Source organism: Oncorhynchus kisutch, linkage group LG2, assembly GCF_002021735.2.
Source record: "Oncorhynchus kisutch isolate 150728-3 linkage group LG2, Okis_V2, whole genome shotgun sequence".
In the NCBI taxonomy this organism is placed as follows: Eukaryota; Metazoa; Chordata; class Actinopteri; order Salmoniformes; family Salmonidae; genus Oncorhynchus; species Oncorhynchus kisutch.
In genome coordinates this window covers 77,758,802-77,786,188 of record NC_034175.2, presented here as the reverse complement: position 1 = coordinate 77,786,188, position 27,387 = coordinate 77,758,802, and the positions used below count along the sequence as shown (strand labels likewise).

The following is a 27,387-nucleotide window of genomic DNA, read 5'->3' as shown; positions in this document are numbered from 1 at the left end:
ATCCAGGGTGGTGATGCTAGTCGGGCATGCGGGTGCAGGCAGCGACCGGTTGAAAAGCATGCATTTGGTTTTACTAGCGTTTAAGAGCAGTTGGAGGCCACGGAAGGAGTGTTGTATGGCATTGAAGCTTGTTTGGAGGTTAGATAGCACAGTGTCCAAAGACGGGCCGAAAGTATATAGAATGGTGTCGTCTGCGTAGAGGTGGATCAGGGAATAGCCCGCAACAAGAGCAACATCATTGATATACACAGAGAAAAGAGTCGGCCCGAGAATTGAGCCCTGTGGCACCCCCATAGAGACTGCCAGAGGACCGGACAGCATGCCCTCCGATTTGACACACTGAACTCTGTCTGCAAAGTAATTGGTGAACCAGGCAAGGCAGTCATCCGAAAAACCAAGGCTACTGAGTCTGCCGATAAGAATATGGTGATTGACAGAGTCGAAAGCCTTGGCAAGGTCGATGAAGACGGCTGCACAGTACTGTCTTTTATCGATGGCGGTTATGATATCGTTTAGTACCTTGAGTGTGGCTGAGGTGCACCCATGACCGGCTCGGAAACCAGATTGCACAGCGGTGGGAAGGTACGGTGGGATTCGAGATGGTCAGTGACCTGTTTGTTGACTTGGCTTTCGAAGACCTTAGATAGGCAGGGCAGGATGGATATAGGTCTGTAACAGTTTGGGTCCAGGGTGTCTCCCCCTTTGAAGAGGGGGATGACTGCGGCAGCTTTCCAATCCTTGGGGATCTCAGATGAGATGAAAGAGAGGTTGAACAGGCTGGTAATAGGGGTTGCGACAATGGTGGCAGATAGTTTCAGAAATAGAGGGTCCAGATTGTCAAGCCCAGCTGATTTGTACGGGTCCAGGTTTTGCAGCTCTTTCAGAACATCTGCTATCTGGATTTGGGTAAAGGAGAACCTGGAGAGGCTTGGGCGAGGAGCTGCGGGGGGGGCGGAGCTGTTGGCCGAGGTTGAAGTAGCCAGGCGGAAGGCATGGCCAGCCGTTGAGAAATGCTTATTGAAGTTTTCGATAATCATGGATTTATCAGTGGTGACCGTGTTACCTAGCCTCAGTGCAGTGGGCAGCTGGGAGGAGGTGCTCTTGTTCTCCATGGACTTCACAGTGTCCCAGAACTTTTTGGAGTTGGAGCTACAGGATGCAAACTTCTGCCTGAAGAAGCTGGCCTTAGCTTTCCTGACTGACTGCGTGTATTGGTTCCGGACTTCCCTGAACAGTTGCATATCACGGGGACTATTCGATGCTATTGCAGTCCGCCACAGGATGTTTTTGTGCTGGTCGAGGGCAGTCAGGTCTGGGGTGAACCAAGGGCTGTATCTGTTCTTAGTTCTGCATTTTTTGAACGGAGCATGCTTATCTAAAATGGTGAAGAAGTTACTTTTAAAGAATGACCAGGCATCCTCAACTGACGGGATGAGGTCAATGTCCTACCAGGATACCCGGGCCAGGTTGATTAGAAAGGCCTGCTCACAGAAGTGTTTTAGGGAGCGTTTGACAGTGATGAGGGGTGGTCGTTTGACTGCGGCTCCGTAGCGGATACAGGCAATGAGGCAGTGATCGCTGAGATCCTGGTTGAAGACAGCGGAGGTGTATTTGGAGGGCCAGTTGGTCAGGATGACGTCTGAGGGTGCCCTTGTTTACAGAGTTAGGGTTGTACCTGGTGGGTTCCTTGATGATTTGTGTGAGATTGAGGGCATCTAGCTTAGATTGTAGGACTGGCGGGGTGTTAAGCATATCCCAGTTTAGGTCACCCAACAGAACAAACTCTGAAGCTAGATGGGGGGCGATCAATTCACAAATGGTGTCCAGGGCACAGCTGGGAGCTGAGGGGGGTCGGTAGCAGGCGGCAACCGTGAGAGACTTATTTCTGGAGAGAGTAATTTTCAAAATTAGTAGTTCGAACTGTTTGGGTATGGACCTGGAAAGTATGACATTACTTTACAGGCTATCTCTGCAGTAAACTGCAACTCCTCCCCCTTTGGCAGTTCTATCTTGACGGAAGATGTTATAGTTGGGTATGGAGATCTCAGAATTTTTGGTGGCCTTCCTGAGCCAGGATTCAGACACAGCAAGGACATCAGGGTTAGCAGAGTGTGCTAAAGCAGTGAGTAAGACAAACTTAGGGAGGAGGCTTCTGATGTTGACATGCATGAAACCAAGGCTTTTTCGATCACAGAAGTCAACAAATGAGGGTGCCTGGGGACATGCAGGGCCTGGGTTTACCTCCACATCACCCGCGGAACAGAGAAGGAGTAGTATGAGGGTGCGGCTAAAGGCTATCAAAACTGGTCGCCTAGAGCGTTGGGGACAGAGAATAAGAGGAGCAGGTTTCTGGGCATGGTAGAATATATTCAGGGCATAATGTGCTGTCCCCGGTCCACCTGCCGTGCTGCTGCTCCAGTTTCAACTGTTCTGCCTTCTTATTATTCGAACATGCTGATCATTTATGAACATTTGAACATCTTGGCCATGTTCTGTTTTAATCTCCACCCGGCACAGCCAGAAGAGGACTGGCCACCCCACATATGCTCTCTCTAATTCTCTCTTTTTTTCTCTCTCTCTCGGAGGACCTGAGCCCTAGGACCATGCCCCAGGACTACCTGACATGATGACTCCTTGCTGTCCCCAGTCCATCTGACTGTGCTGCTGCTCCAGTTTCAACTGTTCTGCCTTATTATTATACGACCATGCTGGTCATTTATGAACATTTTAACATCTTGGCCATGTTCTGTTATAATCTCCACACGGCACAGCCAGAATAGGACTGGCCACCCCACATAGCCTGGTTCCTCTCTAGGTTTCTTCCTAGGTTTTGGCCTTTCTAGGGAGTTTTTCCTAGCCACCGTGCTTCTACACCTGCATTGCTTGCTGTTTGGGGTTTTAGGTTGGGTTTCTGTACAGCACTTTGAGATATCAGCTGATGTACGAAGGGCTATATAAATACATTTGATTTGATTTTGATTTGATTCCAGTCTGTGATAGTCTGATCATATTCCATTCTGTGCTAGTCTGATCATATTCCAGTCTGTGATAGGGAAACAGTCCTGTAGCTTAGCATCCGCTTCGTCGGACCACTTCTTTATTGAGCACGTCGCTGGTACTTCCTGTTTTGTAGGCGTTGTATGCATTTCTGTGTGTGGAGTAAAGGTGATCTAGAGTTTTATGTGTCTGTGTGGAGTAAAGGTGATCTAGTTCACACCTCTAGTTGCACAGGTGACATGCTGGTGAAAATGAGGCGGATTTCAGTTTGGTCGACAGCATATCATAAGGTATTGTAACTCAGGCGAGCAGAACCTCGAAACTTCCTTAAGATTAGAGATCATGCACCAGCTGTTGTTTAGAGACTCCGCCCTGTCTCCTGAGACTCCGCCCTGTCCCCTGAGACTCCGCCCTGTCCCCCTGAGACTCCGCCCTGTCCCCTGAGACTCTGCCCTGTCCCCTGAGACTCCGCCCTGTCCCCTGAGACTCCGCCCTGTCCCCTGAGACTCCGCCCTGTCCCCTGAGACTCCGCCCTGTCCCCTGAGACTCCGCCCTGTCCCCTGAGCTTTTACCCTTCTGTCCTGCCGATGTATAAACAAATAAACCAGATTTGACCTTTTGTTTAACCCTCATTCTGACCAGGTAAGTTGACTGAGAACACATTCTCATTTACAGCAACTGTGTCCTTGTTCAGCCACGACTCAGTGAAACATAACGGGATACTACAGTTCTTCAGATCACGTTGATAGGACAGTCTCGAACAGAGCTTGTCCAGTTTATTCTCCAGTGATTGCACGTTCGCCAATAGAACGGAGGGTAGAGGCGGTTCATCATCTCGCCGACGTAGTCTCATCGGGTATCCCGATTCCCGGAAAATCTTTGCGTTACTTCAATGCTCCCATAAAAGCCAGCCCACACCTAGATGTTGATGGGCAGATTTCTTCTACCAAACCTGAGCCAAATCAATAGAGCAACAGACGAGCATCGAGCCAGCGCCCCGACAGTAGGAGCCAGCGAGCCGACAGTACGAGCCGGCGAGCCGACAGTACGAGCCGGCGAGCCGACAGTACGAGCCGGCGAGCCGACAGTACGAGCCGGCGACCCGGCAGTACGAGCCGGCGAGCCGGCAGTACGAGCCGGCGAGCCGGCAGTACGAGCCGGCGAGCCGGCAGTACGAGCCGGCGAGCCGGCAGTACGAGCCGGCGAGCCGACAGTACGAGCCGGCGAGCCGACAATACGAGCCGGCGAGCCGACAGTACGAGCCGGCGAGCCGACAGTACGAGCCGGCGAGCCGACAGTACGAGCCGGCGAGCCGACAGTACGAGCCGGCGAGCCGACAGTACGAGCCGGCGAGCCGACAGTACGAGCCGGCGAGCCGACAGTACGAGCCAGCGAGCCGACAGTACGAGCCAGCGAGCCGACAGTACGAGCCAGCCGACAGTACGAGCCAGCAAAACAGCAGTGACCAGAACCCCAAATCAGTTTTGCTTTCTGACGTTTTTCAGCAGATGGTGCAAAGAGTGTTGCGCAACGTCAAATGTTTTACCAGAAAAAGAAAAAGGCTGCAACCGACTGCAAAGTCAACATTATGTCAACATAGGGACTCGTGAATCGACCATTGGTGACTCGGACTTAGTAATAGAGACCTGGGACCTTTTGTGACTCGACTGCACCACTGTGACTACAAGCATTGTAGGCCCCTCTACACCTCTGCTCTAAAGAACCAGCATTCCCTGTTTGTGATGTTATAATGACATCATGAAAGATAGACACCTCACAGAGAGTTAATGGGCGAGACGGCAGGTAGCTAGGTGACTGAAGGGAGAGAGAATCTCCACAATATCTGAGAGACATCTTTTCAGTCAGGAGGATAGGCCTCAACAGTCAGGAGGATAGGCCTCAACAGTCAGGAGGATAGGCCTCAACAGCTTTATCCTCAGTCAAGAGGATAGGCCTCAACAGTCAGGAGGATAGGCCTCAACAGCTTTATCCTCAGTCAGGAGGATAGGCCTCAACAGCTTTATCTACAGTCAGGAGGATAGGCCTCAACAGCTTTATCTACAGTCAGGAGGATAGGCCTCAACAGCTTTATCTACAGTCAGGAGGATAGGCCTCAACAGCTTTATCCTCAGTCAAGAGGATAGGCCTCAACAGTCAGGAGGATAGGCCTCAACAGCTTTATCTACAGTCAGGAGGATAGGCCTCAACAGCTTTATCTACAGTCAGGAGGATAGGCCTCAACAGCTTTATCCTCAGTCAGGAGGATAGGCCTCTACAGTCAGGAGGATAGGCCTCAACAGCTTTATCTACAGTCAGGAGGATAGGCCTCTACAGTCAGGAGGATAGGCCTCAACAGCTTTATCTACAGTCAGGAGGATAGGCCTCAACAGCTTTATCTACAGTCAGGAGGATAGGCCTCAACAGCTTTATCTACAGTCAGGAGGATAGGCCTTAACAGCTTTATCTACAGTCAGGAGGATAGGCCTCAACAGCTTTATCTACAGTCAGGAGGATAGGCCTCAACAGCTTTATCCTCAGTCAGGAGGATAGGCCTCAACAGCTTTATCCTCAACAGCTTTATCTACAGTCAGGAGGATAGGCCTCAACAGCTTTATCTACAGTCAGGAGGATAGGCCTCAACAGCTCTATCCTCAGTCAGGAGAATAGGCCTCAACAGCTTTATCTACAGTCAGGAGGATAGGCCTCAACAGCTTTATCTACAGTCAGGAGGATAGGCCTCAACAGCTCTATCTACAGTCAGGAGGATAGGCCTCAACAGCTCTATCTACAGTCAGGAGGATAGGCCTCTACAGTCAGGAGGATAGGCCTCTACAGTCAGGAGGATAGGCCTCAACAGCTTTATCTACAGTCAGGAGGATAGGCCTCAACAGCTTTATCTATAGTCAGGAGGATAGGCCTCAACAGCTTTATCTACAGTCAGGAGGATAGGCCTCTACAGTCAGGAGGATAGGCCTCAACAGCTCTATCCTCAACAGCTTTATCTACAGTCAGGAGGTCTTCTCAGCTTCTCTTCAGGGTAGGGTAGGATTCACTAAGCTTCTAACGCCACTGCATTCGTCATCTGTTCAAGATGTTCAGTGACACAATTCTCTCTGAGGCAGATGGGAATAGGAGGTAATATGGCACAGCACGCTCTCCTCCGGTCCAAGGCATAGTTACAACAGCCAGATATCAAGAATGACTGTGTGGGTGGACTTGGACTATACTGAGAAAAATCTAAATCTCCATTTCTTTCCAGTGAATTCTCTGAGCTCCTAAAGCTCTCTGAGCAGGTTGGCCCTCTGGAGAGTACTGAAAAGGCTGACACAGCATACAGCAGGAGACAGAGACTTGAGTCCCAAAATGGCACCCTATTCCCTAAATAGTGCACTACCTTTGACCAGAGCCCTATAGGTCTCTATGGGCCCAGGTAAAACGTAGTGCACTAAATAGAGAAGAGGGTGCCATTTAATACACAGGCCAAGACAGGGGGGGGGGGGGGGGGTTCACAGAGCCACCTCATATAAACTCAGCAGTGAAGTCACTTCAAAAGAAAAATGAAGGAGAAAAAAAGTTTGAGGAATAGATGAGGCAGGAGTCTTTCTGGTCTCAGAGCCCTCAGTGTTCAGGTTTCTGTTGAAAGGCTGGAAAAAGTGATTCTGGCAGCCAGTCAGCACTTCTTCATGGCTCATTAGTCATCCGTCATTCAGCAGGACAGGTCATGCATATTCCACATGATCTTCCTGGGTGGTGCGATTCAACAGTTGCCTTTGAACAATACATCGGGTGTTGCAATCCTGCTCCAAGGACCCTGTTTTTGAGATGGGGTCCTGCATTCTTCTCAGCAAGATGAGAAGAATGCAGAATGGGCTCCCGAGGGCTATAAAGACCATAAATCTCTGTATCAGAGAGGCCTATAAATATATTTATTAGGTAGCACCATAAAACACAGCGGTCTAAGGCACAGCATCTCAGTGCAAGAGGCATCACTACAGTCCCTGGTTCGAATCCAGGCAGTATCACATCCGGCCGTGATTGGGAGTCCCACCAGGTAGCACACAATTGGCCCAGCGCCGTCATTGTAAATAAGAATTTGTTCTCAACTGACATGTTAAATAAAGGTTCAATAAAACAATGAGAGTAGTAACTAATGGTTAAATACACTTTTAGTGGTCTATGATCACATCGAAACCATGTCTCAGTCTAGAGAACGCAGAGAGAGAGAGGAGGGGTAACTGTAGAACACACACAGAGAGACAGACAGAGACAGAGAGAGAGAGACACACAAAGAGAGAGAGGAGGGGTACCTGTAGAACACACACACACACAGAGACACAGAGAGAGAGAGGAGGGGTAACTGTAGAACACAGAGAGAGAGAGAGAGAGAGAGAGAGAGAGAGAGACACACAGAGAGAGAGACACACAGAGAGAGAGGAGGGGTACCTGTAGAACACAGAGAGAGAGAGAGAGAGAGAGAGAGAGAGAGAGAGAGACAGAGAGAGAGAGAGAGAGAGAGAGAGAGAAATTTCAACATACCAATTAGGATTTGGCTAAAAATACTTGAATCAGTCATAGAGCCCATTGCCCTTTATGGTTGTGAGGTCTGGGGTCCACTCACCAACCAAGACTTCACAAAATGGGACAAACACCAAATAGAGACTCTGCACGCAGAATTCTGCAAAAATATCCTCCATGTACAACGTAGAACACCAAATAATGCATGCAGAGCAGAATTAGGCCGATACCCACTAATTATCAAAATCCAGAAAAGAGCTGTTCAATTCTACAACCACCTAAAAAGGAAGCGATTCCCAAACCTTCCATAACAAAGCCATCACCTACAGAGAGATGAACCTGGAGAAGAGTCCCCTAAGCAAGCTGGTCCTGGGGCTCTGTCCACAAACACAAACACACCCTACAGAGAGAGAGACAGAGAGAGGAGGGGTACCTGTAGGTGTGTGTCCGCTGGTTAACTGTAGTGGTGAGTACAGGACTCTCCTGCTGGGCCATGCTGCGTGTGGGGCTGGGGACATAGTCGTTAGGGACCACAGGAGGACGAACGGGCTCCAGCGTCCGATAGGGGGAGTGGCGCCTGGACGAGAGGGGTGAGGGGGCAGTTTAACATCTCAACATTACACAACTGTAAAAGGAGAGATTGAAAGGTTTTGGTGTTATTGCAAATGAGAGACATTTTACAGTTGTGTAATGTTGAGATCACAGTGGATCATGACAATGAGGAGAACTGGCAACATGAATATAGCTATGGTAGTGTGGAGGATCATAAAAACAGATGCTATAGACTGGAGAACTGGCAACATGAATATAGCTATGGTAGTGTGGAGGATCATAAAAACAGATCATATAGACTGGAGAATCCACTCCTCTGGATCACCTGAGAAACTGTTAGCATCCTGTGTGAATGAATGAACACCTCTCTCTCTCAATTCAATTCAATTCAAGGGGCTTTATTGGCATGGGAAACTTGCTGCTGTGATGGCACACTGTGGAATTTCACCCAGTAGATATGGGAGTTTATCAAAATTGGATTTGTTTTCGAATTCTTTGTGGATCTGTGTAATCTGAGGGAAATATGTCTCTCTAATATGGGCATACATTGGGCAGGAGGTTAGGAAGTGGAGCTCAGTTTCCATCTCATTTTGTGGGCAGTGAGCACATAGCCTGTCTTCTCTTGAGAGCCATGTCTGCCTACGGTGGCCTTTCTCAATAGCAAGGCTATGCTCACTGAGTCTGTACATAGTTCCTTAAGTTTGGGTCAGTCACAGTGGTCAGGTATTCTGCCGCTGTGTACTCTCTGTTTAGGGCCAAATAGCATTCTAGTTTGCTCAGTTTTTTTGTTAATTCTTTTCAATGTGTCAAGTAATTATCTTTTTGTTTTCTCATGATTTGGTTGGGTCTAATTGTGCTGTTGTCCTGGGGCTCTGTAGGGTGTGTTTGTGAACAGAGCCCCAGGACCAGCTTGCTTAGGGGACTCTTATCCAGGTTCATCTCTCTGTAGGTGATGGCTTTGTTATGGAAGGTTTGGGAATCGCTTCCTTTTAGGTGGTTGTAGATTTTAACAGCTCTTTTCTGGATTTTGATAATTAGTGGGTATCGGCCTAATTCTGCTCTGCATGCATTATTTGGTGTTCTACGTTGTACACGGAGGATATTTTTGCAGAATTCTGCATGCAGAGTCTCAATTTGGTGTTTGTCCCATTTTGTGAAGTATTGGTTGGTGAGCGGACCCCAGACCTCACAACCATAAAGGGCAATGGGCTCTATGACTGATTCAAGTATTTTTAGCCAGATCCTAATTGGGTATGTTGAAATTTATGTTCCTTTTGATGTCATAGAATGCCCTTTTTGCCTTGTCTCTTAGATCGTTCACAGCTTTGTGGAAGTTACCTGTGGCGCTGATGTTTAGGCCAAGTTATGTATAGTTTTTTGTGTGCTCTAGGGCAACAGTGTCTAGATGGAATTTGTATTTGTGGTCCTGGCGACTGGACCTTTTTTGGAACACCATTATTTTGGTCTTACTGAGATTTACTGTCAGGGCCCAGGTCTGACAGAATCTGTACAGAAGATCTAGGTGCTGCTGTTGGCCCTCCTTGGTTGGGGACAGAAGCACCAGATCATCAGTAGACATTTGGCTTCTGATTCTAGTAGGGTGAGGCCGGGTGCTGCAGACTTTTCTAGTGCCCGCACCAATTCGTTGATATATATGTTGAAGAGGGTGGGGCTTAAGCTGCATCCCTGTCTCACCCCACAACCCTGTGTGAAGAAATGTGTGTGTTTTTTGCAAATTTTAACCACACACTTGTTGTTTGTGTACATGGATTTTATAATGTCGTATGTTTTACCCTCAACACCACTTTCCATCAATTTGTATAGCAGACCCTCATGCCAAATTGAGTCGAAGGCTTTTTTGAAATCAACAAAGCATGAGAAGACTTTGCCTTTGTTTTGGTTTGTTTGGTTGTCAATTAGGGAGTGCAGGGTGAATAAATGGTCTGTTGTATGGTAATTTGGTAAAAAGCCCATTTGACATTTGCTCAGTACATTGTTTTCATTGAGGAAATGTACGAGTCTGCTGTTAATGATAATGCAGAGGATTTTCCCAAGGTTACAGAGAGAAACAATGCACACAAGTTGTTGAGAAGGATTTATGCTGATATGTGAACCGACACCATGTTAATACAGTGCAGTCGGAAAGTATTCAGACCTCTGGACTTTTTCCACATTTTGTTACAACCTTTTGTTCCTCGCCAAACAACACACAATACCCCATAATGACGTCACAATACCCCATAATGACGTCACAATACCCCATAATGACGTCACAATACCCCATAATGACGTCACAATACCCCATAATGACGTCACAATACCCCATAATGACATCACAATACCCCATAATGACGTCACAATACCCCATAATGACGTCACAATACCCCATATTGACGTCACAATACCCCATAATGACAAAGGAAAAACAGGTAATAGATTTTTTGGAAATGTATTTAAAATCAAAAAAATGGAAACATCACATAAGTATTCAGACCCTTTACTCAGTACTTTGTTCAAGCTTCTTTGGCAGTGATTACAGTCTCCAGTCTTCTTGGGTATGACGCTACAAGCTTGGCAAACCTGTATTTGGAGAGTTTCTCCCATTCTTCTCTGCAGATCCGCTCAAGCTCTGTAGGGTTGCACAGCGATTTTCAGGTCTCTTCAGAGATGTTCGATCGGGTTTAATTCCGGGCTCTGGCTGGGCCTCTCAAGGACATTCAGAGACTTGTCCCGAAGCCACTCCTGTGTTGTCTTGGCTGTGTGCTTAGTGTCGTTGTCCTGTTGGAAGGTGAACCTTTACTCCAGTCTGAGGTCCTGAGCGCTCTGGAGCAGGTTATCATCAAGGATCTCTACTTCGCTCCGTTCATCTTTCCCTAAATCCTGACTAGTCTCCCAGTCCCTGCCGCTGAAAAACATTCCCACAGCATGATGCTGCCCCCACCATGCTTCACCGCAGAGATGGTGCCAGGTTTCCTCCAGACGTGACACTTGGCATTCAGGCCAAAGAGTTCAATCTTGGTTTCATCAGACCAGAAGGCCCAAATTTGGCCAAGCGTTGTCTGGGTTAGGGGAGGGTTTGGCCGGCAGGGATGTCCTTGTCCCATCGCGCTTTAGCGACTCCTGTGACGGACCGAGCGCATGCATGCTGACACTGTCGCCAGGTGTACGGTGTTTCCTCCAACACATTGGTGTGGCTTCTGGGTTAAGCGGCCATTGTGTCAACAAGCAGCGCCAGCCGGAGGGGATGGCTGCCGTCTTATAGACTCTTAACCAACCACGCCATTTTGTTTGTTTTTTCGGGTTGTTTGTAACTTGTTTTGTACATAATGTTGCTGCTACTGTCTCTAATGACCGAAAAAAAGAGCTTCTGGACATCAGAACTGCGATAACTCACCTCAGATTAGAAAAAAATAATATTATTCAATGAGTCGGACGTGAGGGATATACTACAGACACCCGACCAGGCCCAGGTTTGGTGGAAATGAAACAGAGATTTCACTGAAAAAGATCAGGGTGCGACGAGTGGCTAATCTGCCTTTAACTGACGTCCTGCTAATGTCGCTGGAAAACAAATGGTACGAACTGAAATTTACCAAACGGGAAAAAAACCGAATAATCTTATGTTTCACCGAGTCGTGGCTGAACGACAACATTAAGAACATACAGCTGGTGGGTTATACACTCTATCAGCAGGACAGCAGCCTCTGGTAAGACACGGGGCGGGGGCCTATGCAAATATGTAACCAACAGCTGGTGATATCTAAGGAAGTCTCAAGGCTTTGCTTGCCTGAGGGAGAGTATCTCATGATAAGCTGTTGACCACACTAGTTAGAGTTTCTGTGCTTTTCGCTGCTGTCATCTACATACCACCACAGACTGATGCAACAACAGCACTTAATGAGCTGTATTCCACCATAAGCAAACAGGAAAATGCTCATCCAGAGGCGGCGCTCCTAGTGGCCAGGGACTTTAATGCAGGAAAACTTAAATCAGTTTTACCTAATTTCTATGTTAAATGTGCAACCAGAGTGAAAAACTCTAGACCACCTTTACTCCAAACACAGCGACATGTACAAAGCTCTCCCTCTCCCAAAGCTCTCCCTCGTCCTCCATTTGGCAAATCTGACCATAATTCTATCCTCCTGATTCCTGCTTACAACCAAAAATTAAAGCAGGAAGCACCAGTGACTCGGTCTATAAACAGGTGGTCAGATGAAGCAGATGCTAAACTACAGGACTGTTTTGCAGCACAGACTGGAATATGTTCCGAGATTCTGACGATGGCATTGAGGAGTACACCCCATCAGACTGTATGTACATACCCCAACCAGAAGCCGTGGATTACAGGCAACATATGTACTGACCTAAATGGTTGAGCTGCCGCTTTCAAGGAGCGGGACTCTAACCAGGAAGCTTATATGAATCCTGCTAAGCCCTCTGACGATCCATCAAACAGGCAAATACAGGACTAAACTCGATTCGTACTACACCGGCTCTGACGCTCGTCGGTTGTGGCATGGCTTTCCAACGATTACAGACTACAGAGGGAAGCACAGCTGAGAGCTACCCAGTGACATGAGCCTACCAGACGAGCTAAATAACTTCTATGCTCGCTTCAAGGCAAGTAACACTGAAACATGCATGAGAGCATCAGCTGTTCCAGACGACTGTGTGATCACGCTCTCAGCTGCCGATGTGTGTAAGACCTTTAAAAAAGGCCGCAGGGCCGGACGGATTACCACGACGTGTACACTGAGCATGCGCTGACCAACTGGCAAGTGTCTTCACTGACATTTTCATCCTCTCCCTGTATGAGTCGGTAATTCCAACATGTTTCAAGCAGACCACCATAGTCCCTGTGCTCAAGAACACTAAGGTACCTGCCAAAATGACTCCCGACCCATAGCACTCACATCTGTAGCCATGAAATGCTTTGAAAGGCTGGTCATGGCTCACATCAACATCATTATCCCAACAATCCTAGACCCACTACAATTTGCATACCGCACCAACAGATCCACAGATGATGCAATCTCTATTGCACTCCACACTGCCCTTTCCCACCTGGACAAAAGGAACACCTATGTGAGAATGCTATTCATTGACTACAGCTCAGTGTTCAACACCATGGTGTCCTCAAAGCTCATCACTAAGGTAAGGATCCTGGAACTCACACCTCCCTCTGCAACTGGATCCTGGACTTTCTGATGGGCCACCCCCGCAGTTTGTAAGAGTAGGTAACACATCCGCCATGCTGATCTTCAACAGGGGGCCCCTCGGGTGCGTGCTCAGTCCCCTCCTGTACTCCCTGTTCACTCATGACTGCACGGCCAGGTACGACTCCAACACCATCATTAAGTTTGCCGATGCCACAACTGTGGTAGGCCTGATCACCGACAACGACGAGACAGCCTACAGGGAGGAGGTCAGAGTCCTGAACGTGTGGTGCCAGGACAACAACCTCTCCTTCAACGTGATCATGACAAAGGAGATGATTGTGGACTACAGGAAAAGGAGGACCGAGCACGCCCCCATTCTCATCGACGGGGCTGTAGTGGAGCAGGTTGAGAGCTTCAAGTTCCTTGGCGTCCACATTACCAACAAACTAGAATGGTCCAAGCACAGCAAGACAGTCGAGAAGAGGGCACGACAAAGCCTATTACCCCTCAGGAGACTGAAAAGATTTGGCATGGGTCCTCAGATCCTCAAAAGGTTCTACAGCTGCAACATCGAGAGCATCCTGACTGGTTACATCACTGCCTGGTACGGCAACTGCTCAGCCTCTGGCCACAAGGCACTAGAGGGTAGACTATCCCCCCCATACACTGCTGCTACTCTCTGTTATTATCGGGCCAGTACATCGCTAGGGCCAAGCCATCCAGGACCTTTACACCAGGCAGTGTCAGAGGAAGGCCCTAAAAATGGTCAAAGACCCCAGCCACCCCAGTCATAGACTGTAATCTCTGCTACCGCATGGCAAGCGGTACCGGAGCGCCAAGTCTAGGACCAAAAGGCTTCTCAACAGCTTTTACCCCCAAGCCATAAGACTCCTGAACAGGTAATCAAATGGCTACCCGGACTATGCATTGTGTCCCACCAACCCCTCTTCTTTATGCTGCTGCTACGCTCTGTTTATTATCTATGCATAGTCACTTTAACTAATCCTATATGTACATATTACCTCAATTAGCCCGACTAACCGGTGCCCCACACATTGACTCTGTACCGGTACCCCCTGTATATAGCCTCCACATTGACTCTGTACCGGTACCCCCTGTATATAGCCTCCACATTGACTCTGTACCGGTACCCCATGTATATAGCCTCCACATTGACTCTGTACCGGTACCCCATGTATATAGCCTCCACATTGACTCTGTACCGGTACCCCCTGTATATAGCCTCCACATTGACTCTGTACCGTAACACCCTGTATATAGCCTCCACATTGACTCTGTACCGTAATACCCTGTATATAGCCTCCACATTGACTCTGTACCGTAACACCCTGTATATAGCCTCCACATTGACTCTGTACCGTAACACCCTGTATAGCCTCCACATTGACTCTGTACCGTAATACCCTGTATATAGCCTCCACATTGACTCTGTACCGTAACACCCTGTATATAGCCTCCACATTGACTCTGTACCGTAATACCCTGTATATAGCCTCCACATTGACTCTGTACCGTAACACCCTGTATATAGCCTCCACATTGACTCTGTACCGTAACACCCTGTATATAGCCTCCACATTGACTCTGTACCGTAATACCCTGTATATAGCCTCCACATTGACTCTGTACCGTAACACCCTGTATATAGCCTCAACATTGACTCTGTACCGTAACACCCTGTATATAGCCTCCACATTGACTCTGTACCGTAACACCCTGTATAGCCTCCACATTGACTCTGTACCGTAATACCCTGTATATAGCCTCCACATTGACTCTGTACCGTAACACCCTGTATATAGCCTCCACATTGACTCTGTACCGTAATACCCTGTATATAGCCTCCACATTGACTCTGTACCGTAACACCCTGTATATAGCCTCCACATTGACTCTGTACCGTAACACCCTGTATATAGCCTCCACATTGACTCTGTACCGTAATACCCTGTATATAGCCTCCACATTGACTCTGTACCGTAACACCCTGTATATAGCCTCAACATTGACTCTGTACCGTAATACCCTGTATATAGCCTCCACATTGACTCTGTACCGTAATACCCTGTATATAGCCTCCACATTGACTCTGTACCGTAACACCCTGTATATAGCCTCCACATTGACTCTGTACCGTAACACCCTGTATATAGCCTCCACATTGACTCTGTACCGTAACACCCTGTATATAGCCTCCACATTGACTCTGTACCGTAATACCCTGTATATAGCCTCCACATTGACTCTGTACCGTAACACCCTGTATATAGCCTCCACATTGACTCTGTACCGTAACACCCTGTATATAGCCTCCACATTGACTCTGTACCGTAACACCCTGTATATAGCCTCCACATTGACTCTGTACCGTAACACCCTGTATATAGCCTCCACATTGACTCTGTACCGTAATACCCTGTATATAGCCTCCACATTGACTCTGTACCGTAACACCCTGTATATAGCCTCCACATTGACTCTGTACCGTAATACCCTGTATATAGCCTCCACATTGACTCTGTACCGTAACACCCTGTATATAGCCTCCACATTGACTCTGTACCGTAATACCCTGTATATAGCCTCCACATTGACTCTGTACCGTAATACCCTGTATATAGCCTCCACATTGACTCTGTACCGTAATACCCTGTATATAGCCTCCACATTGACCCTGTATATAGCCTCCACATTGACTCTGTACCGTAATACCCTGTATATAGCCTCCACATTGACTCTGTACCGTAATACCCTGTATATAGCCTCCACATTGACTCTGTACCGTAATACCCTGTATATAGCCTCCACATTGACTCTGTACCGTAATACCCTGTATACAGCCTCGCTATTATTATTTTCACTGTCATTTTACTTTACATTTTTTCTCCCTTTACTTATAATAGGCTAATCTCTGCTACCTATTTTTTACCTAATAATTGCACTGTTCGTTAGGGCTTGTAAGTAAGCATTTCACTAAGCTCCACACCTGTTGTATTTGGCGCACGTGACAAAAACTTTGATTTGATCGTGGACTTCAGGAAACAGCGGAGTGGGCACCCCCCTATCCACATCGACCGCAATGGAAAATGTGGAAAGCTTCAAGTTCCTCAGTGTACACGTCACTGACAAACTGTCCATCCACACAGTGTGGTGAAGGTGCAACAGCGCCTCTTCAACCTCTGGAGGCTGAAGTAATTTGGCTTCTCACCTAAAACCCTCACAAACTTTTACAGATGCACAAGTGAGAGCATCCTGTCGGGCTATATCACCGCCTGGTACGACAACTGCAGGGCTCTCCAGAGGGTGGCGTGGTCTGCCAAACGCATCATATCTATATACTGTATTCTGGCTTATTTGACTGTATCTTAGTCTATGCCGCTCTGACATTGCTCATCCAAATATTGATATATTCTTAATTCCATTCCTTTAGATGTGTGTATTGTTGTGGCATTGTTAGATATGACTGCACTGCTGGAACTAGAAACACAAGCATTTCACTACAACCGCAATAACATCTGCTAAATATGTTTATGGGACCAAAAAAATTTGATACTACTTTTAAGTCCTAAAGCTAAACAGCTCCAGTGTATCTGACTGCTAGATAGCAGCTCCAGTGTATCTGACTGCTAGATAGCAGCTCCAGTGTATCTGACTGCTAGATAGCAGCTCCAGTGTATCTGACTGCTAGATAGCAGCTCCAGTGTATCTGACTGCTAGATAGCAGCTCCAGTGTATCTGACTGCTAGATAGCAGCTCCAGTGTATCTGACTGCTAGATAGCAGCTCCAGTGTAGCTGACTGCTAGATAGCAGCTCCAGTGTAGCTGACTGCTAGATAGCAGCTCCAGTGTAGCTGACTGCTAGATAGCAGCTCCAGTGTATCTGACTGCTAGAAAGCAGCTCCAGTGTAGCTGACTGCTAGAAAGCAGCTCCAGTGTAGCTGACTGCTAGATAGCAGCTCCAGTGTAGCTGACTGCTAGAAAGCAGCTCCAGTGTAGCTGACTGCTAGAAAGCAGCTCCAGTGTAGCTGACTGCTAGAAAGCAGCTCCAGTGTAGCTGACTGCTAGAAAGCAGCTCCAGTGTAGCTGACTGGAGCTGTCTCACACCTCACATCAACAACCTTTAAATGTAATCTCCAGTACCTCACATCAACAACCTTTAAATGTAATCTACAGTACCTCACAACAACCTAAATGTATTCTACAGTACCTCACATCAACGATCTAAATGTAATCTACAGTACCTCACAACAACCTAAATGTAATCTACAGTACCTCACAACAACCTTTAAATGTAATCTACAGTACCTCACATCAACGACCTACATTTGATTAGAGGGCTGAGAAAGGTCATGTAATAAGCCGTCAGACTGTGATGTTATTCCTCCTAGAGTATAGCTGTAATAGCACAGCCTTTTGAGACGCTCCGTCATCCCTTTAGCCAATCAGAGATCACAACACAGAATATCACTTCAGGATGTACATGTTGAGATGTTCCGTCATCCCTTTAGCCAATCAGAGATCACAACACAGAATATACCTTCAGGATGTACATGTTGAGATGTTCCGTCATCCCTTTAGCCAATCAGATCACAACACAGAATATCACTTCAGGTTGTACATGTTGAGATGTTCCTCTTCCCGCCCAACATTAAGTCACAGATGAGGAAACACAGTAGAGAAAACAACAGGACAGTTGGCCCTTCCACAATTTCCAATAGAAATAGGATTATTGTTATTGCTATGGTTATGCCACCATCATGGATAGGGACATCACATACCCAATGGTTCCCATCCCTGGCATGGGGGGGCTGGGCGGTTTCTGGGTCGGGGGGTTGGTTCGAGGGAGACCTCCACCCATCTTCATATTCTGGCTGTTGACCTGTGAGGAGAGTCATATAGGAATCATTCAGCGCCCACACAGGAGTCAGTTATGACATCAGAAACCTTGCTACCACAGACACATCGCTATCAGAATATCCTTTCCTTGAACCTTAGCAACAGACACATCCTTACCTTGAACCATAGCAACAGACACATTGCTGTCAGAACATCCTTACCTTGAACCTTAGCAACAGACACATTGCTGTCAGAACATCCTTACCTTGAACCTTAGCAACAGACACATCCTTACCTTGAACCTTAGCAACCACTTAAAGCGGGAATGAAAACAAGAGAAGAGCGAGAAAAGGGAGAGCAGTGAGGAGGTTAGCGAGGAGAAGGAAGCCATTATAAAGAAATAACAATATCTAGTTATGAGAGTATGCAACATTAGCAGTTAGATAAGCAGTGAAAATGATGACTTATTGTCCATCTCTAAGAAGAGCTCTAAGCATGCAACTATTGAGAAATATACCACGGCATCATATTCACACCCAAAGCATTACATGAGTAATAATCAATTATATTGTGTTCTTTCAACCTACCTTGACTCCATGGCCGATGTCATCCAGCACATTGTACTCTATAGGTTTACGGATGTAGCGTACTGGCCTCTCCGGATTGGCTGGAGCAACGATTTTGTGGGTGCGAGATGTGTTCTTATTGGTAGTCAGGATTCCAATCTCTCTCCTTGCCACCTTCTCCTTGTGGATGTCCACCGTCTGTATGGAGAGAGACAGACAGAGAGCGGTGGAGAGAGAGAACGAGAGGTAGAGAGAGTGAAAGAGAGGTAGAGAGGGAGAGAACGAGAGAGAGAGAGAAAGGTAGAGAGATCGAGAGAGAAAGAGGCAGAGAGAAAGAGGTAGAGAGAGAAAAAGGTGAATGAGTTAAATGGTCATCAACATCCTGTGTAATAACTGGGCCCACCGAGCAGTATAATAACTGGGCCCACCGAGCTGTGTAATAACTGGGCCCACCGAGCAGTATAATAACTGGGACCACCGTGCTGTGTAATAACTGGGCCCACCGAGCGGCGTCATTAACACCCTGTGTAAAAACTGGGCCCACCGAGCGGTGTAGCAACTGGGCCCACCGAGCTGTGCAATAACTTGGCCCACCGAGCTGTGCAATAACTGGGCCCACCGAGCGGTGAAATAACTGGGCCCACCGAGCGGTGTAATAACTGGGCCCACCGAGCGGTGTAATAACTGGGCCCATCGAGCGGTGTAATAACTGGGCCCACCGAGCGGTGTCAACCCGACAGGATAAGCAGCTCACTTTAATTTCACACCAATTATTATTTTATTTTTTTATTCACAGGAAATAGGATGACTAACTAACAATTAGGGAGATGGTAATGATGTCAGTGTGGTTTAACCAGGCTAGGGAGATGGTAATGATGTCAGTGTGGTTTAACCAGGCTAGGGAGATGGTAATGATGTCACAGTGTGGTTTAACCAGGCTAGGGAGATGGTAATGATGTCAGTGTGGTTTAACCAGGCTAGGGAGATGGTAATGATGTCAGTGTGGTTTAACCAGGCTAGGGAGATGGTAATGATGTCAGTGTGGTTTAACCAGGCTAGGGAGATGGTAATGATGTCAGTGTGGTTTAACCAGGCTAGGGAGATGGTAATGATGTCACAGTGTGGTTTAACCAGGCTAGGGAGATGGTAATGATGTCACAGTGTGGTTTAACCAGGCTAGGGAGACGGTAATGATGTCAGTGTGGTTTAACCAGGCTAGGGAGATGGTAATGATGTCACAGTGTGGTTTAACCAGGCTAGGGAGATGGTAATGATGTCAGTGTGGTTTAACCAGGCTAGGGAGATGGTAATGATGTCAGTGTGGTTTAACCAGGCTAGGGAGATGGTAATGATGTCAGTGTGGTTTAACCAGGCTAGGGAGATGGTAATGATGTCAGTGTGGTTTAACCAGGCTAGGGAGATGGTAATGATGTCAGTGTGGTTTAACCAGGCTAGGGAGATGGTAATGATGTCAGTGTGGTTTAACCAGGCTAGGGAGATGGTAATGATGTCAGTGTGGTTTAACCAGGCTAGGGAGATGGTAATGATGTCAGTGTGGTTTAACCAGGCTAGGGAGATGGTAATGATGTCAGTGTGGTTTAACCAGGCTAGGGAGATGGTAATGATGTCAGTGTGGTTTAACCAGGCTAGGGAGATGGTAATGATGTCAGTGTGGTTTAACCAGGCTAGGGAGATGGTCATGATGACACAGTGTGGTTTAACCAGGCTAGAGAGATGGTCATGATGTCACAGTGTGGTTTAACCAGGCTAGGGAGATGGTAATGATGTCACAGTGTGGTTTAACCAGGCTAGGGAGACGGTAAGGATGTCAGTGTGGTTTAACCAGGCTAGGGAGACAGTAATGATGTCAGTGTGGTTTAACCAGGCTAGGGAGACGGTAATGATGTCAGTGTGGTTTAACCAGGCTAGGGAGGAGAGATGGTGATGATGTCACAGTGTGGTTTAACCAGGCTAGGGAGATGGTCATGATGTCAGTGTGGTTTAACCAGGCTAGGGAGATGGTAATGATGTCAGTGTGGTTTAACCAGGCTAGGGAGACGGTAATGATGTCACAGTGGTCCAGCTGCCCTGTGAGAGTGGGATATCCCCAGGCTACTGTAGAGTAGCTAGTCACTTTATAACCCTGTCCAGCTGCTCTGTGAGAGTGGGATATCCCCAGACTACTGTAGAGTAGCTAGTCACTTTATAACCCTGGCCAGCTGCTCTGTGAGAGTGGGATATCCCCAGGCTACTGTAGAGTAGCTAGTCACTTTATAACCCTGTCCAGCTGCTCTGTGAGAGTGGGATATCCCCAGACTACTGTAGAGTAGCTAGTCACTTTATAACCCTGTCCAGCTGCTCTGTGAGAGTGGGATATCCCCAGGCTACTGTAGAGTAGCTAGTCACTTTATAACCCTGGTCCAGCTGCTCTGTGAGAGTGGGATATCCCCAGACTACTGTATAGCCTGTGTCACAGCTCAGAGGAGGAGCAGTAGCCTGTGTGCTCAGATGTGTGGCCATGGGGTGTCGTTCTCAGAGTGAGGGAGAAAGGGGAGGCGGATTGACAACAGGAGAATAGATCAAAGTTCATCTGAAACACTGCCCGACTTGTCTCTTTCATCCGTCCCTGACTAGAACACATAACAGAGGAATGGAAAGATCAGGACATCTACCTATGACGTCAGAGTTGTGGATGTGTTCGACATGCAAGAGTGTCAAAATCGCTTTGGTCGCTCCAACTGTTTTAGTCAAATAAATGTTATCCTCATCACTGTGTTTCTGCTTGCTTGTTTCGGGTCTAAGCCATATTACTGTAAAACACACTAAGACCACTGATAGTGTAGAAAACAGATTTATAAATCCATTTGACTGATTTGTTAGATGATTGAAGATCTTACCTGAGAGATATGGTTGATGGAAGACTCCATGCGTTGGAGCTGCGACGCCTGGATATCAAGCATTTGGAGGACATTATTAGCCAAGGTGTTGATCAGATAGGCTACACTGGCCAGGGACTGGGACGTATAGTCCTTCGTCTCCTCCAGGGCTCGGTGCTTATCTGGGGACTAAGACAGACAGAGAGAGAGAGAGACAGAGAGGTTATGTTAGCGGGGGGGAGCAGGGGGAAGAGGGCGTATCAGATGCTCAACATGCTCTGCTCATACCTACTGTAATGGTCAGGCCCTAAACCACACAAAAACAACACTAGACACTATGGAACACAAAGCTTTTACTGTCTCATCCTGGAATATACAAGGTCAGAGGTCATCTGCCTTTGGTCTAAAGAGCAAGAACCCAGACTTCAAAGAAATTGGAAATATAGACATTGTCATCCTATAATACACATGGTATAGAGGAGACGGGCCCACTGGTTGTCTTCTAGGTTACAGAGAGCTGGTAGTCCCATCCACCACACTACCAGGTGGGTGGTATAGAGGAGATGGACCCACTGGTTGCCCTCTAGGTTACAGAGAGCTGGTAGTCCCATCCACCACACTACCAGGTGGGTGGTATAGAGGAGATGGACCCACTGGTTGCCCTCTAGGTTACAGAGAGCTGGTAGTCCCATCCACCACACTACCAGGTGGGTGGTATAGAGGAGATGGACCCACTGGTTGCCCTCTAGGTTACAGAGAGCTGGTAGTCCCATCCACCACACTACCAGGTGTGAAACATGGTATAGAGGAGACGGACCCACTGGTTGCCCTCTAGGTTACAGAGAGCTGGTAGTCCCATCCACCACACTACCAGGTGGGTGGTATAGAGGAGATGGACCCACTGGTTGCCCTCTAGGTTACAGAGAGCTGGTAGTCCCATCCACCACACTACCAGGTGGGTGGTATAGAGGAGATGGACCACTGGTTGCCCTCTAGATTACAGAGAGCTGGTAGTCCCATCCACCACACTACCAGGTGGGTGGTATAGAGGAGATGGACCCACTGGTTACCCTCTATGTTACAGAGAGCTGGTAGTCCCATCCACCACACTACCAGGTGTGAGACAGGGAAGAGACTCAGGGGGTTTGCTAATTTGGTATATATCAGACCTAACTCACTCTGTTAAATTAGTCAAAACAGGAACATTTTACATCTGACTAGAAATTCATAAGGAAATTGTCTCAGAGAAAAATGTCTTCCTGTGTGCTACCTATATCCCCCCACTAGAATCCCCATACTTTAATGAAGACAGCTTCTCCATCCTGGAGGGGGAAATCAATCATTTCCAGGTCCAGAGACATGTACTAGTCAGTGGTGACCTAAATGCCAGAACCGGACAAGAACCTGACACCCTCAGCACACAGGGGGACAAACACCTGCCTGGAGGTGACAGCATTCCCTCCCACATATGCCGCATTCCCTCCCACATATGCCCCCCTAGGCATAACTACGACAACATAATCAACAAAAATGGGTCACAACTCCTGCAGCTCTGTCGCACGCTGGGTATGTACATAGTCAATGGTAGGCTTTGGGGGGACTACTATGGTAGGTACACATCTCATCTCTTGGCAGTAGTACTGTAGACTACTTTATCACTGACCTCAACCCAGAGTGTCTCAGAGCGTTCACAGTCAGCCCACTGACACCCCTATCAGACCACAGCAAACTACTTGAACAGTCTACTTGAACAGAGCAATAATATCACGAGGCATCAAAGCCAAAAGAACTGAGTAATATTAAGAAATGGCAACAACAAATTCAATCCCTTTTAGACAACTTCCTGGACAAAACATTCCACTGTAATAGTGAAGGTGTAAACTTGGCAGTAGAAAATCTAAACAGTATATTTGACCTCTCAGCTTCCCTATCAAATCTAAAAATGTCAAGCAGACAACCTAAGAAAATGAACAACAATGACAAATGGTTTGAAGAAGAATGTAAAACCCTAAGAAAGAAATTGAGAAACCTGTCCAACCAAAAACCGAGAGACGTACAGTCAATAACACAATAGAAAAAAATGTATGTACATTGTGAGAGAGAGAGGCCTATTTAATTACAATGTAGCATTAATACTGGAGTGATGGATGTGCAGATGATGATGTGCAAGTAGAGATACTGGGGTGCAAAAGAGCAAGAGGGCAAGTAATAATATGGGGATGAGGTAGTTGGGTGTGCTATTTACAGAGAGGCTGTGTACAGGTGCAGTGATCGGTAAGCTGCTTAAAGTTAGTGAGGGAGATATGAGTCTCCAGCTTCAGTGATTTTTGCAGTTCGTTCCAGTCATTGGCAGCAGAGAACTGGAAGGAAAGGCGGCCAAAGTATGAGTTGTCTTTGGGGATGACCAGTGAAATATACCTGCTGGAGCGCGTGCTACGGGTGGGTGTTGCTATGGTAACAAGTGAGCTGAGATAAAGTGGGGCTTTACCTAGCAGAGACTTGTAGATGACCTGGAGCCAGTGGGTTTGGCGATGAATATGTAGCGAGGGCCAGCCAACGAGAGCATACAGGTCGCAGTGGTGGGTAGTGTATGGGGCTTTGGTGACAAAACGGATGGCACTGTGAAGACTACATCCAGTTTGTTGAGTAGAGTGTTGGAGGTTATTTTGTAAATGACATCACCGAAGTCGAGGATCGGTAGGATGGTCAGTTTTTCGAGGGTATGTTTGGCAGCATGAGTGAAGGAGGCTTTGTTGCGAAATAGGAAGCCGATTATAGATTTAATTTTGGATTGGAGATGTTTGATGTGAGTCTGGAAGGAGAGTTTACAGTCTAACCAGACACCTAGGTGTTTGTAGTTGTCCACATATTCTAAGTCAGAACCGTCCAGAGTAGTGATGCTAGACGGGCGGGCAGGTGTGGGCAGCGATTGGTTGAATACCATGCATTTCGTTTTACTTGCATTTAAGAGCAGTTGGAGGCCACGGAAGGAGTACTGTATGGCATTGAAGCTCGTTTGGAAGTTAGCTAACAGTGTCCAAAGAAGGGCCAGATGTATACAGAATGGTGTCGTCTGCGTAGAGGTGGATCAGAGAATCACCAGCAGCGAGATCAACATCATTGATGTATTTCAGAGAAGAGAGTCGGCCCATCATTGCACAGCATTTCAACACTGTATTAATACACACACACCATTTAAAATGTCTCTATTCCTTTGGAACTCGTGAGTGTAAACAAACAACAAATGATCTATTTAACTTGTTTTGGATAAACATGTATGTTTGGCATGCCAATAAAGCCCATTGAATTGAGAGAGAGGGAGAACAGTGTCAGTCAGTGAAAAGAGGTAAATGGAGACAGTTTCCTGGTCCTCTTCTCTGTCTCTAACACTCCACAGCTGTAATCTAAACAGTACAAACCTCTCATTAATCAACTCCATATTAGATCCATTGTGACAATTGTACCAAGCAGCAAAAGCTTTACAATAAACCCTCCATTCTTTAACACGTGATCATTAAAATCTTAACTTCCTATAAAGAAACACGTTAAGCTTCTGTTCATTATTTTTGTTATCTTCTCTTTAATAAGGGAAACCCATTGATGCCATTTCCAAATGGTGTCCTGAGAACAGTTCAAGCCATGTGAGCAATAATTTCAGTTACAACACTTTAAATAAATGACTTTGCATTTAGAAACAAATCTACAAGATTTGTGCACTTTTACAAGTGCACTTTTCATCGGCCACATTGTTTATCAGAGCCCTAAATTCACCTTTTGGGACCAAAGAATCCAGTTTTAGAGTGACCTGCAAGGCTCTCTCCTCTCCAGCTCTCCCTCTTTCGCCATCTCCCCTACCCCCCCTCATTAAGTCAACACACAGACCAATGAATCAGCATGGTTGAGTAATGAGCTGGACAATGTGCTGGGTAAGTATAACAACCTCAACCCTTTACACCTGATAAGGTATCAACACTGAAGACACCAGGGCAAATGTTATTTACAGTTCAATCAATATACAGTATTATGCTACTCATAAGTTATTTTTTTAACCAAGAATACTTGTCTGGAGGGAGAGAGGGAGCGGCACATTCATACCAAGTCATACGACTACTAAATAGTTCAATATAAATCAACAAAAATATTCAAACGCAACATGTAAAAAGTGTTGATCCCGTTTTTTTCATGAAATAAAATAAATAAGTCCCAGAAATGTTCAATTCCCATAAAAATATTGTGCTAAAAAAAATGTGCTTCCTGTTAGTCATTTCTCCTTTGCCAAGATAATTCATCCACCTGACAGGTGTGGTATATCAAAAAGCTGATTAAACAGCATGATCATTACACAGGTGTACCTTGTGCTGGGGACAATAAAAATGCCAGTAAAATGTGCAGTTTTGTCACAACACAATGCCACAGATGTCTCAGGTTTTGAGGGGGCGTACGACTGGCATGCCGGCTGCAGGAAAGTCCACCAGAACTGTTACCAGATAATTTAATGTTTATTTCTCTACCATAAGCCGCCTCCAACATAATTTGGCAGTAAGTCCAACCGGCCTCAAAAGACCACGTGTAACCACGCCAAGCCAGGACGTATGTCCACATCCGGCTTCTTCACCTGCAGGATCGTCTGAGACCAGCCACCCAGACAGCTGATCAAACGGAGTATTTCTGTCTGCAATAAAGCCCTTTTGTGGGGAAAAAGGGGCTTTACTGAGGACTTGGTTTACAAGACAAAACATGTCTCAGAGCCTACTTAAAATACAAGGAGGAAGTGACTAAGGGTAGACAGGAGGAAGTGACTAAGGTTAGACAGGAGGAAGTGACTAAGGTTAGACAGGAGGAAGTGACTAAGGGTAGACAGGAGGAAGTGACTAAGGTTAGACAGGAAGAAGTGACTAAGGTTAGACAGGAAGAAGTGACTAAGGTTAGACAGGAGGAAGTGACTAAGGTTAGACAGGAGGAAGTGACTAAGGTTAGACAGGAGGAAGTGACTAAGGTTAGACAGGAGGAAGTGATTCAGGGTAGACAGGAGGAAGTGATTCAGGGTAGACAGGAGGAAGTGACTCAGGGTAGACAGGAGGAAGTGACTCAGGGTAGACAGGAGGAAGTGATTCAGGGTAGACAGGAGGAAGTGACTCAGGGTAGACAGGAGGAAGTGATTCAGGGTAGACAGGAGGAAGTGATTAAGGTTAGACAGGAGGAAGTGATTAAGGTTAGACAGGAGGAAGTGATTAAGGTTAGACAGGAGGAAGTGATTAAGGTTAGACAGGAGGAAGTGATTAAGGTTAGACAGGAGGAAGTGACTAAAGTTAGTGACACCTTTAGTGTGCTGTATATTTCTGTCATTTAGATCCCCACTAGTGTTTCAGATACACATCAAACACAGCATCCCAAATGGCACCCTATTCCCTATATCGTACACTACTATAGACCAGAGCACTATTCCCTATATAATGCACTACTATATACCAGAACCCTATTCACTATATAGTGCACTACTTTAGACCAGAGACCTATATAGTGCACTACTATAGACCAGAGCCCTATTCCCTATGTAGTGCGCTACTATAGACCAGAGCCCTATTCCCTATATAGTGCACTACTATAGACCAGAACCCTATTCCCTATATAGTGCACTACTATAGACCAGAGCCCTATTCCCTATATGGTGCACTACTATAGACCAGAGCCCTATTCCCTATATAGTGCACTACTATAGACCAGAGCCCTATATAGTGCCCTACTTTAGACCAGAACCCTATTCCCTATATAGTGCACTACTTTAGACCAGAGCCCTATTCCCTATACAGTGCACTACTATAGACCAGAGCCCTATTCCCTATATAGTGCACTACTATAGACCAG

At 46.7% G+C, this 27,387-nt stretch overlaps 1 protein-coding gene across 2 annotated transcripts in view; it reads right to left on the bottom strand.

The window, feature by feature from the left end:
* The window catches only part of LOC109886164 (abl interactor 2), a 67,170-nt gene that overhangs the window by 16,146 nt on the left and 23,637 nt on the right, over positions 1-27,387 (bottom strand). For both annotated transcript variants that reach the window (XM_031801751.1, XM_031801746.1), the window contains exons 2-5: positions 21,544-21,711; positions 18,668-18,844; positions 18,023-18,123; positions 7,946-8,089 (exon numbers count right to left, since the gene is read on the bottom strand). In XM_031801751.1, coding sequence (XP_031657611.1) covers positions 7,946-8,089; positions 18,023-18,123; positions 18,668-18,844; positions 21,544-21,711 — 590 coding nt within the window. The remainder of the gene's footprint in view (positions 1-7,945; positions 8,090-18,022; positions 18,124-18,667; positions 18,845-21,543; positions 21,712-27,387) is intronic.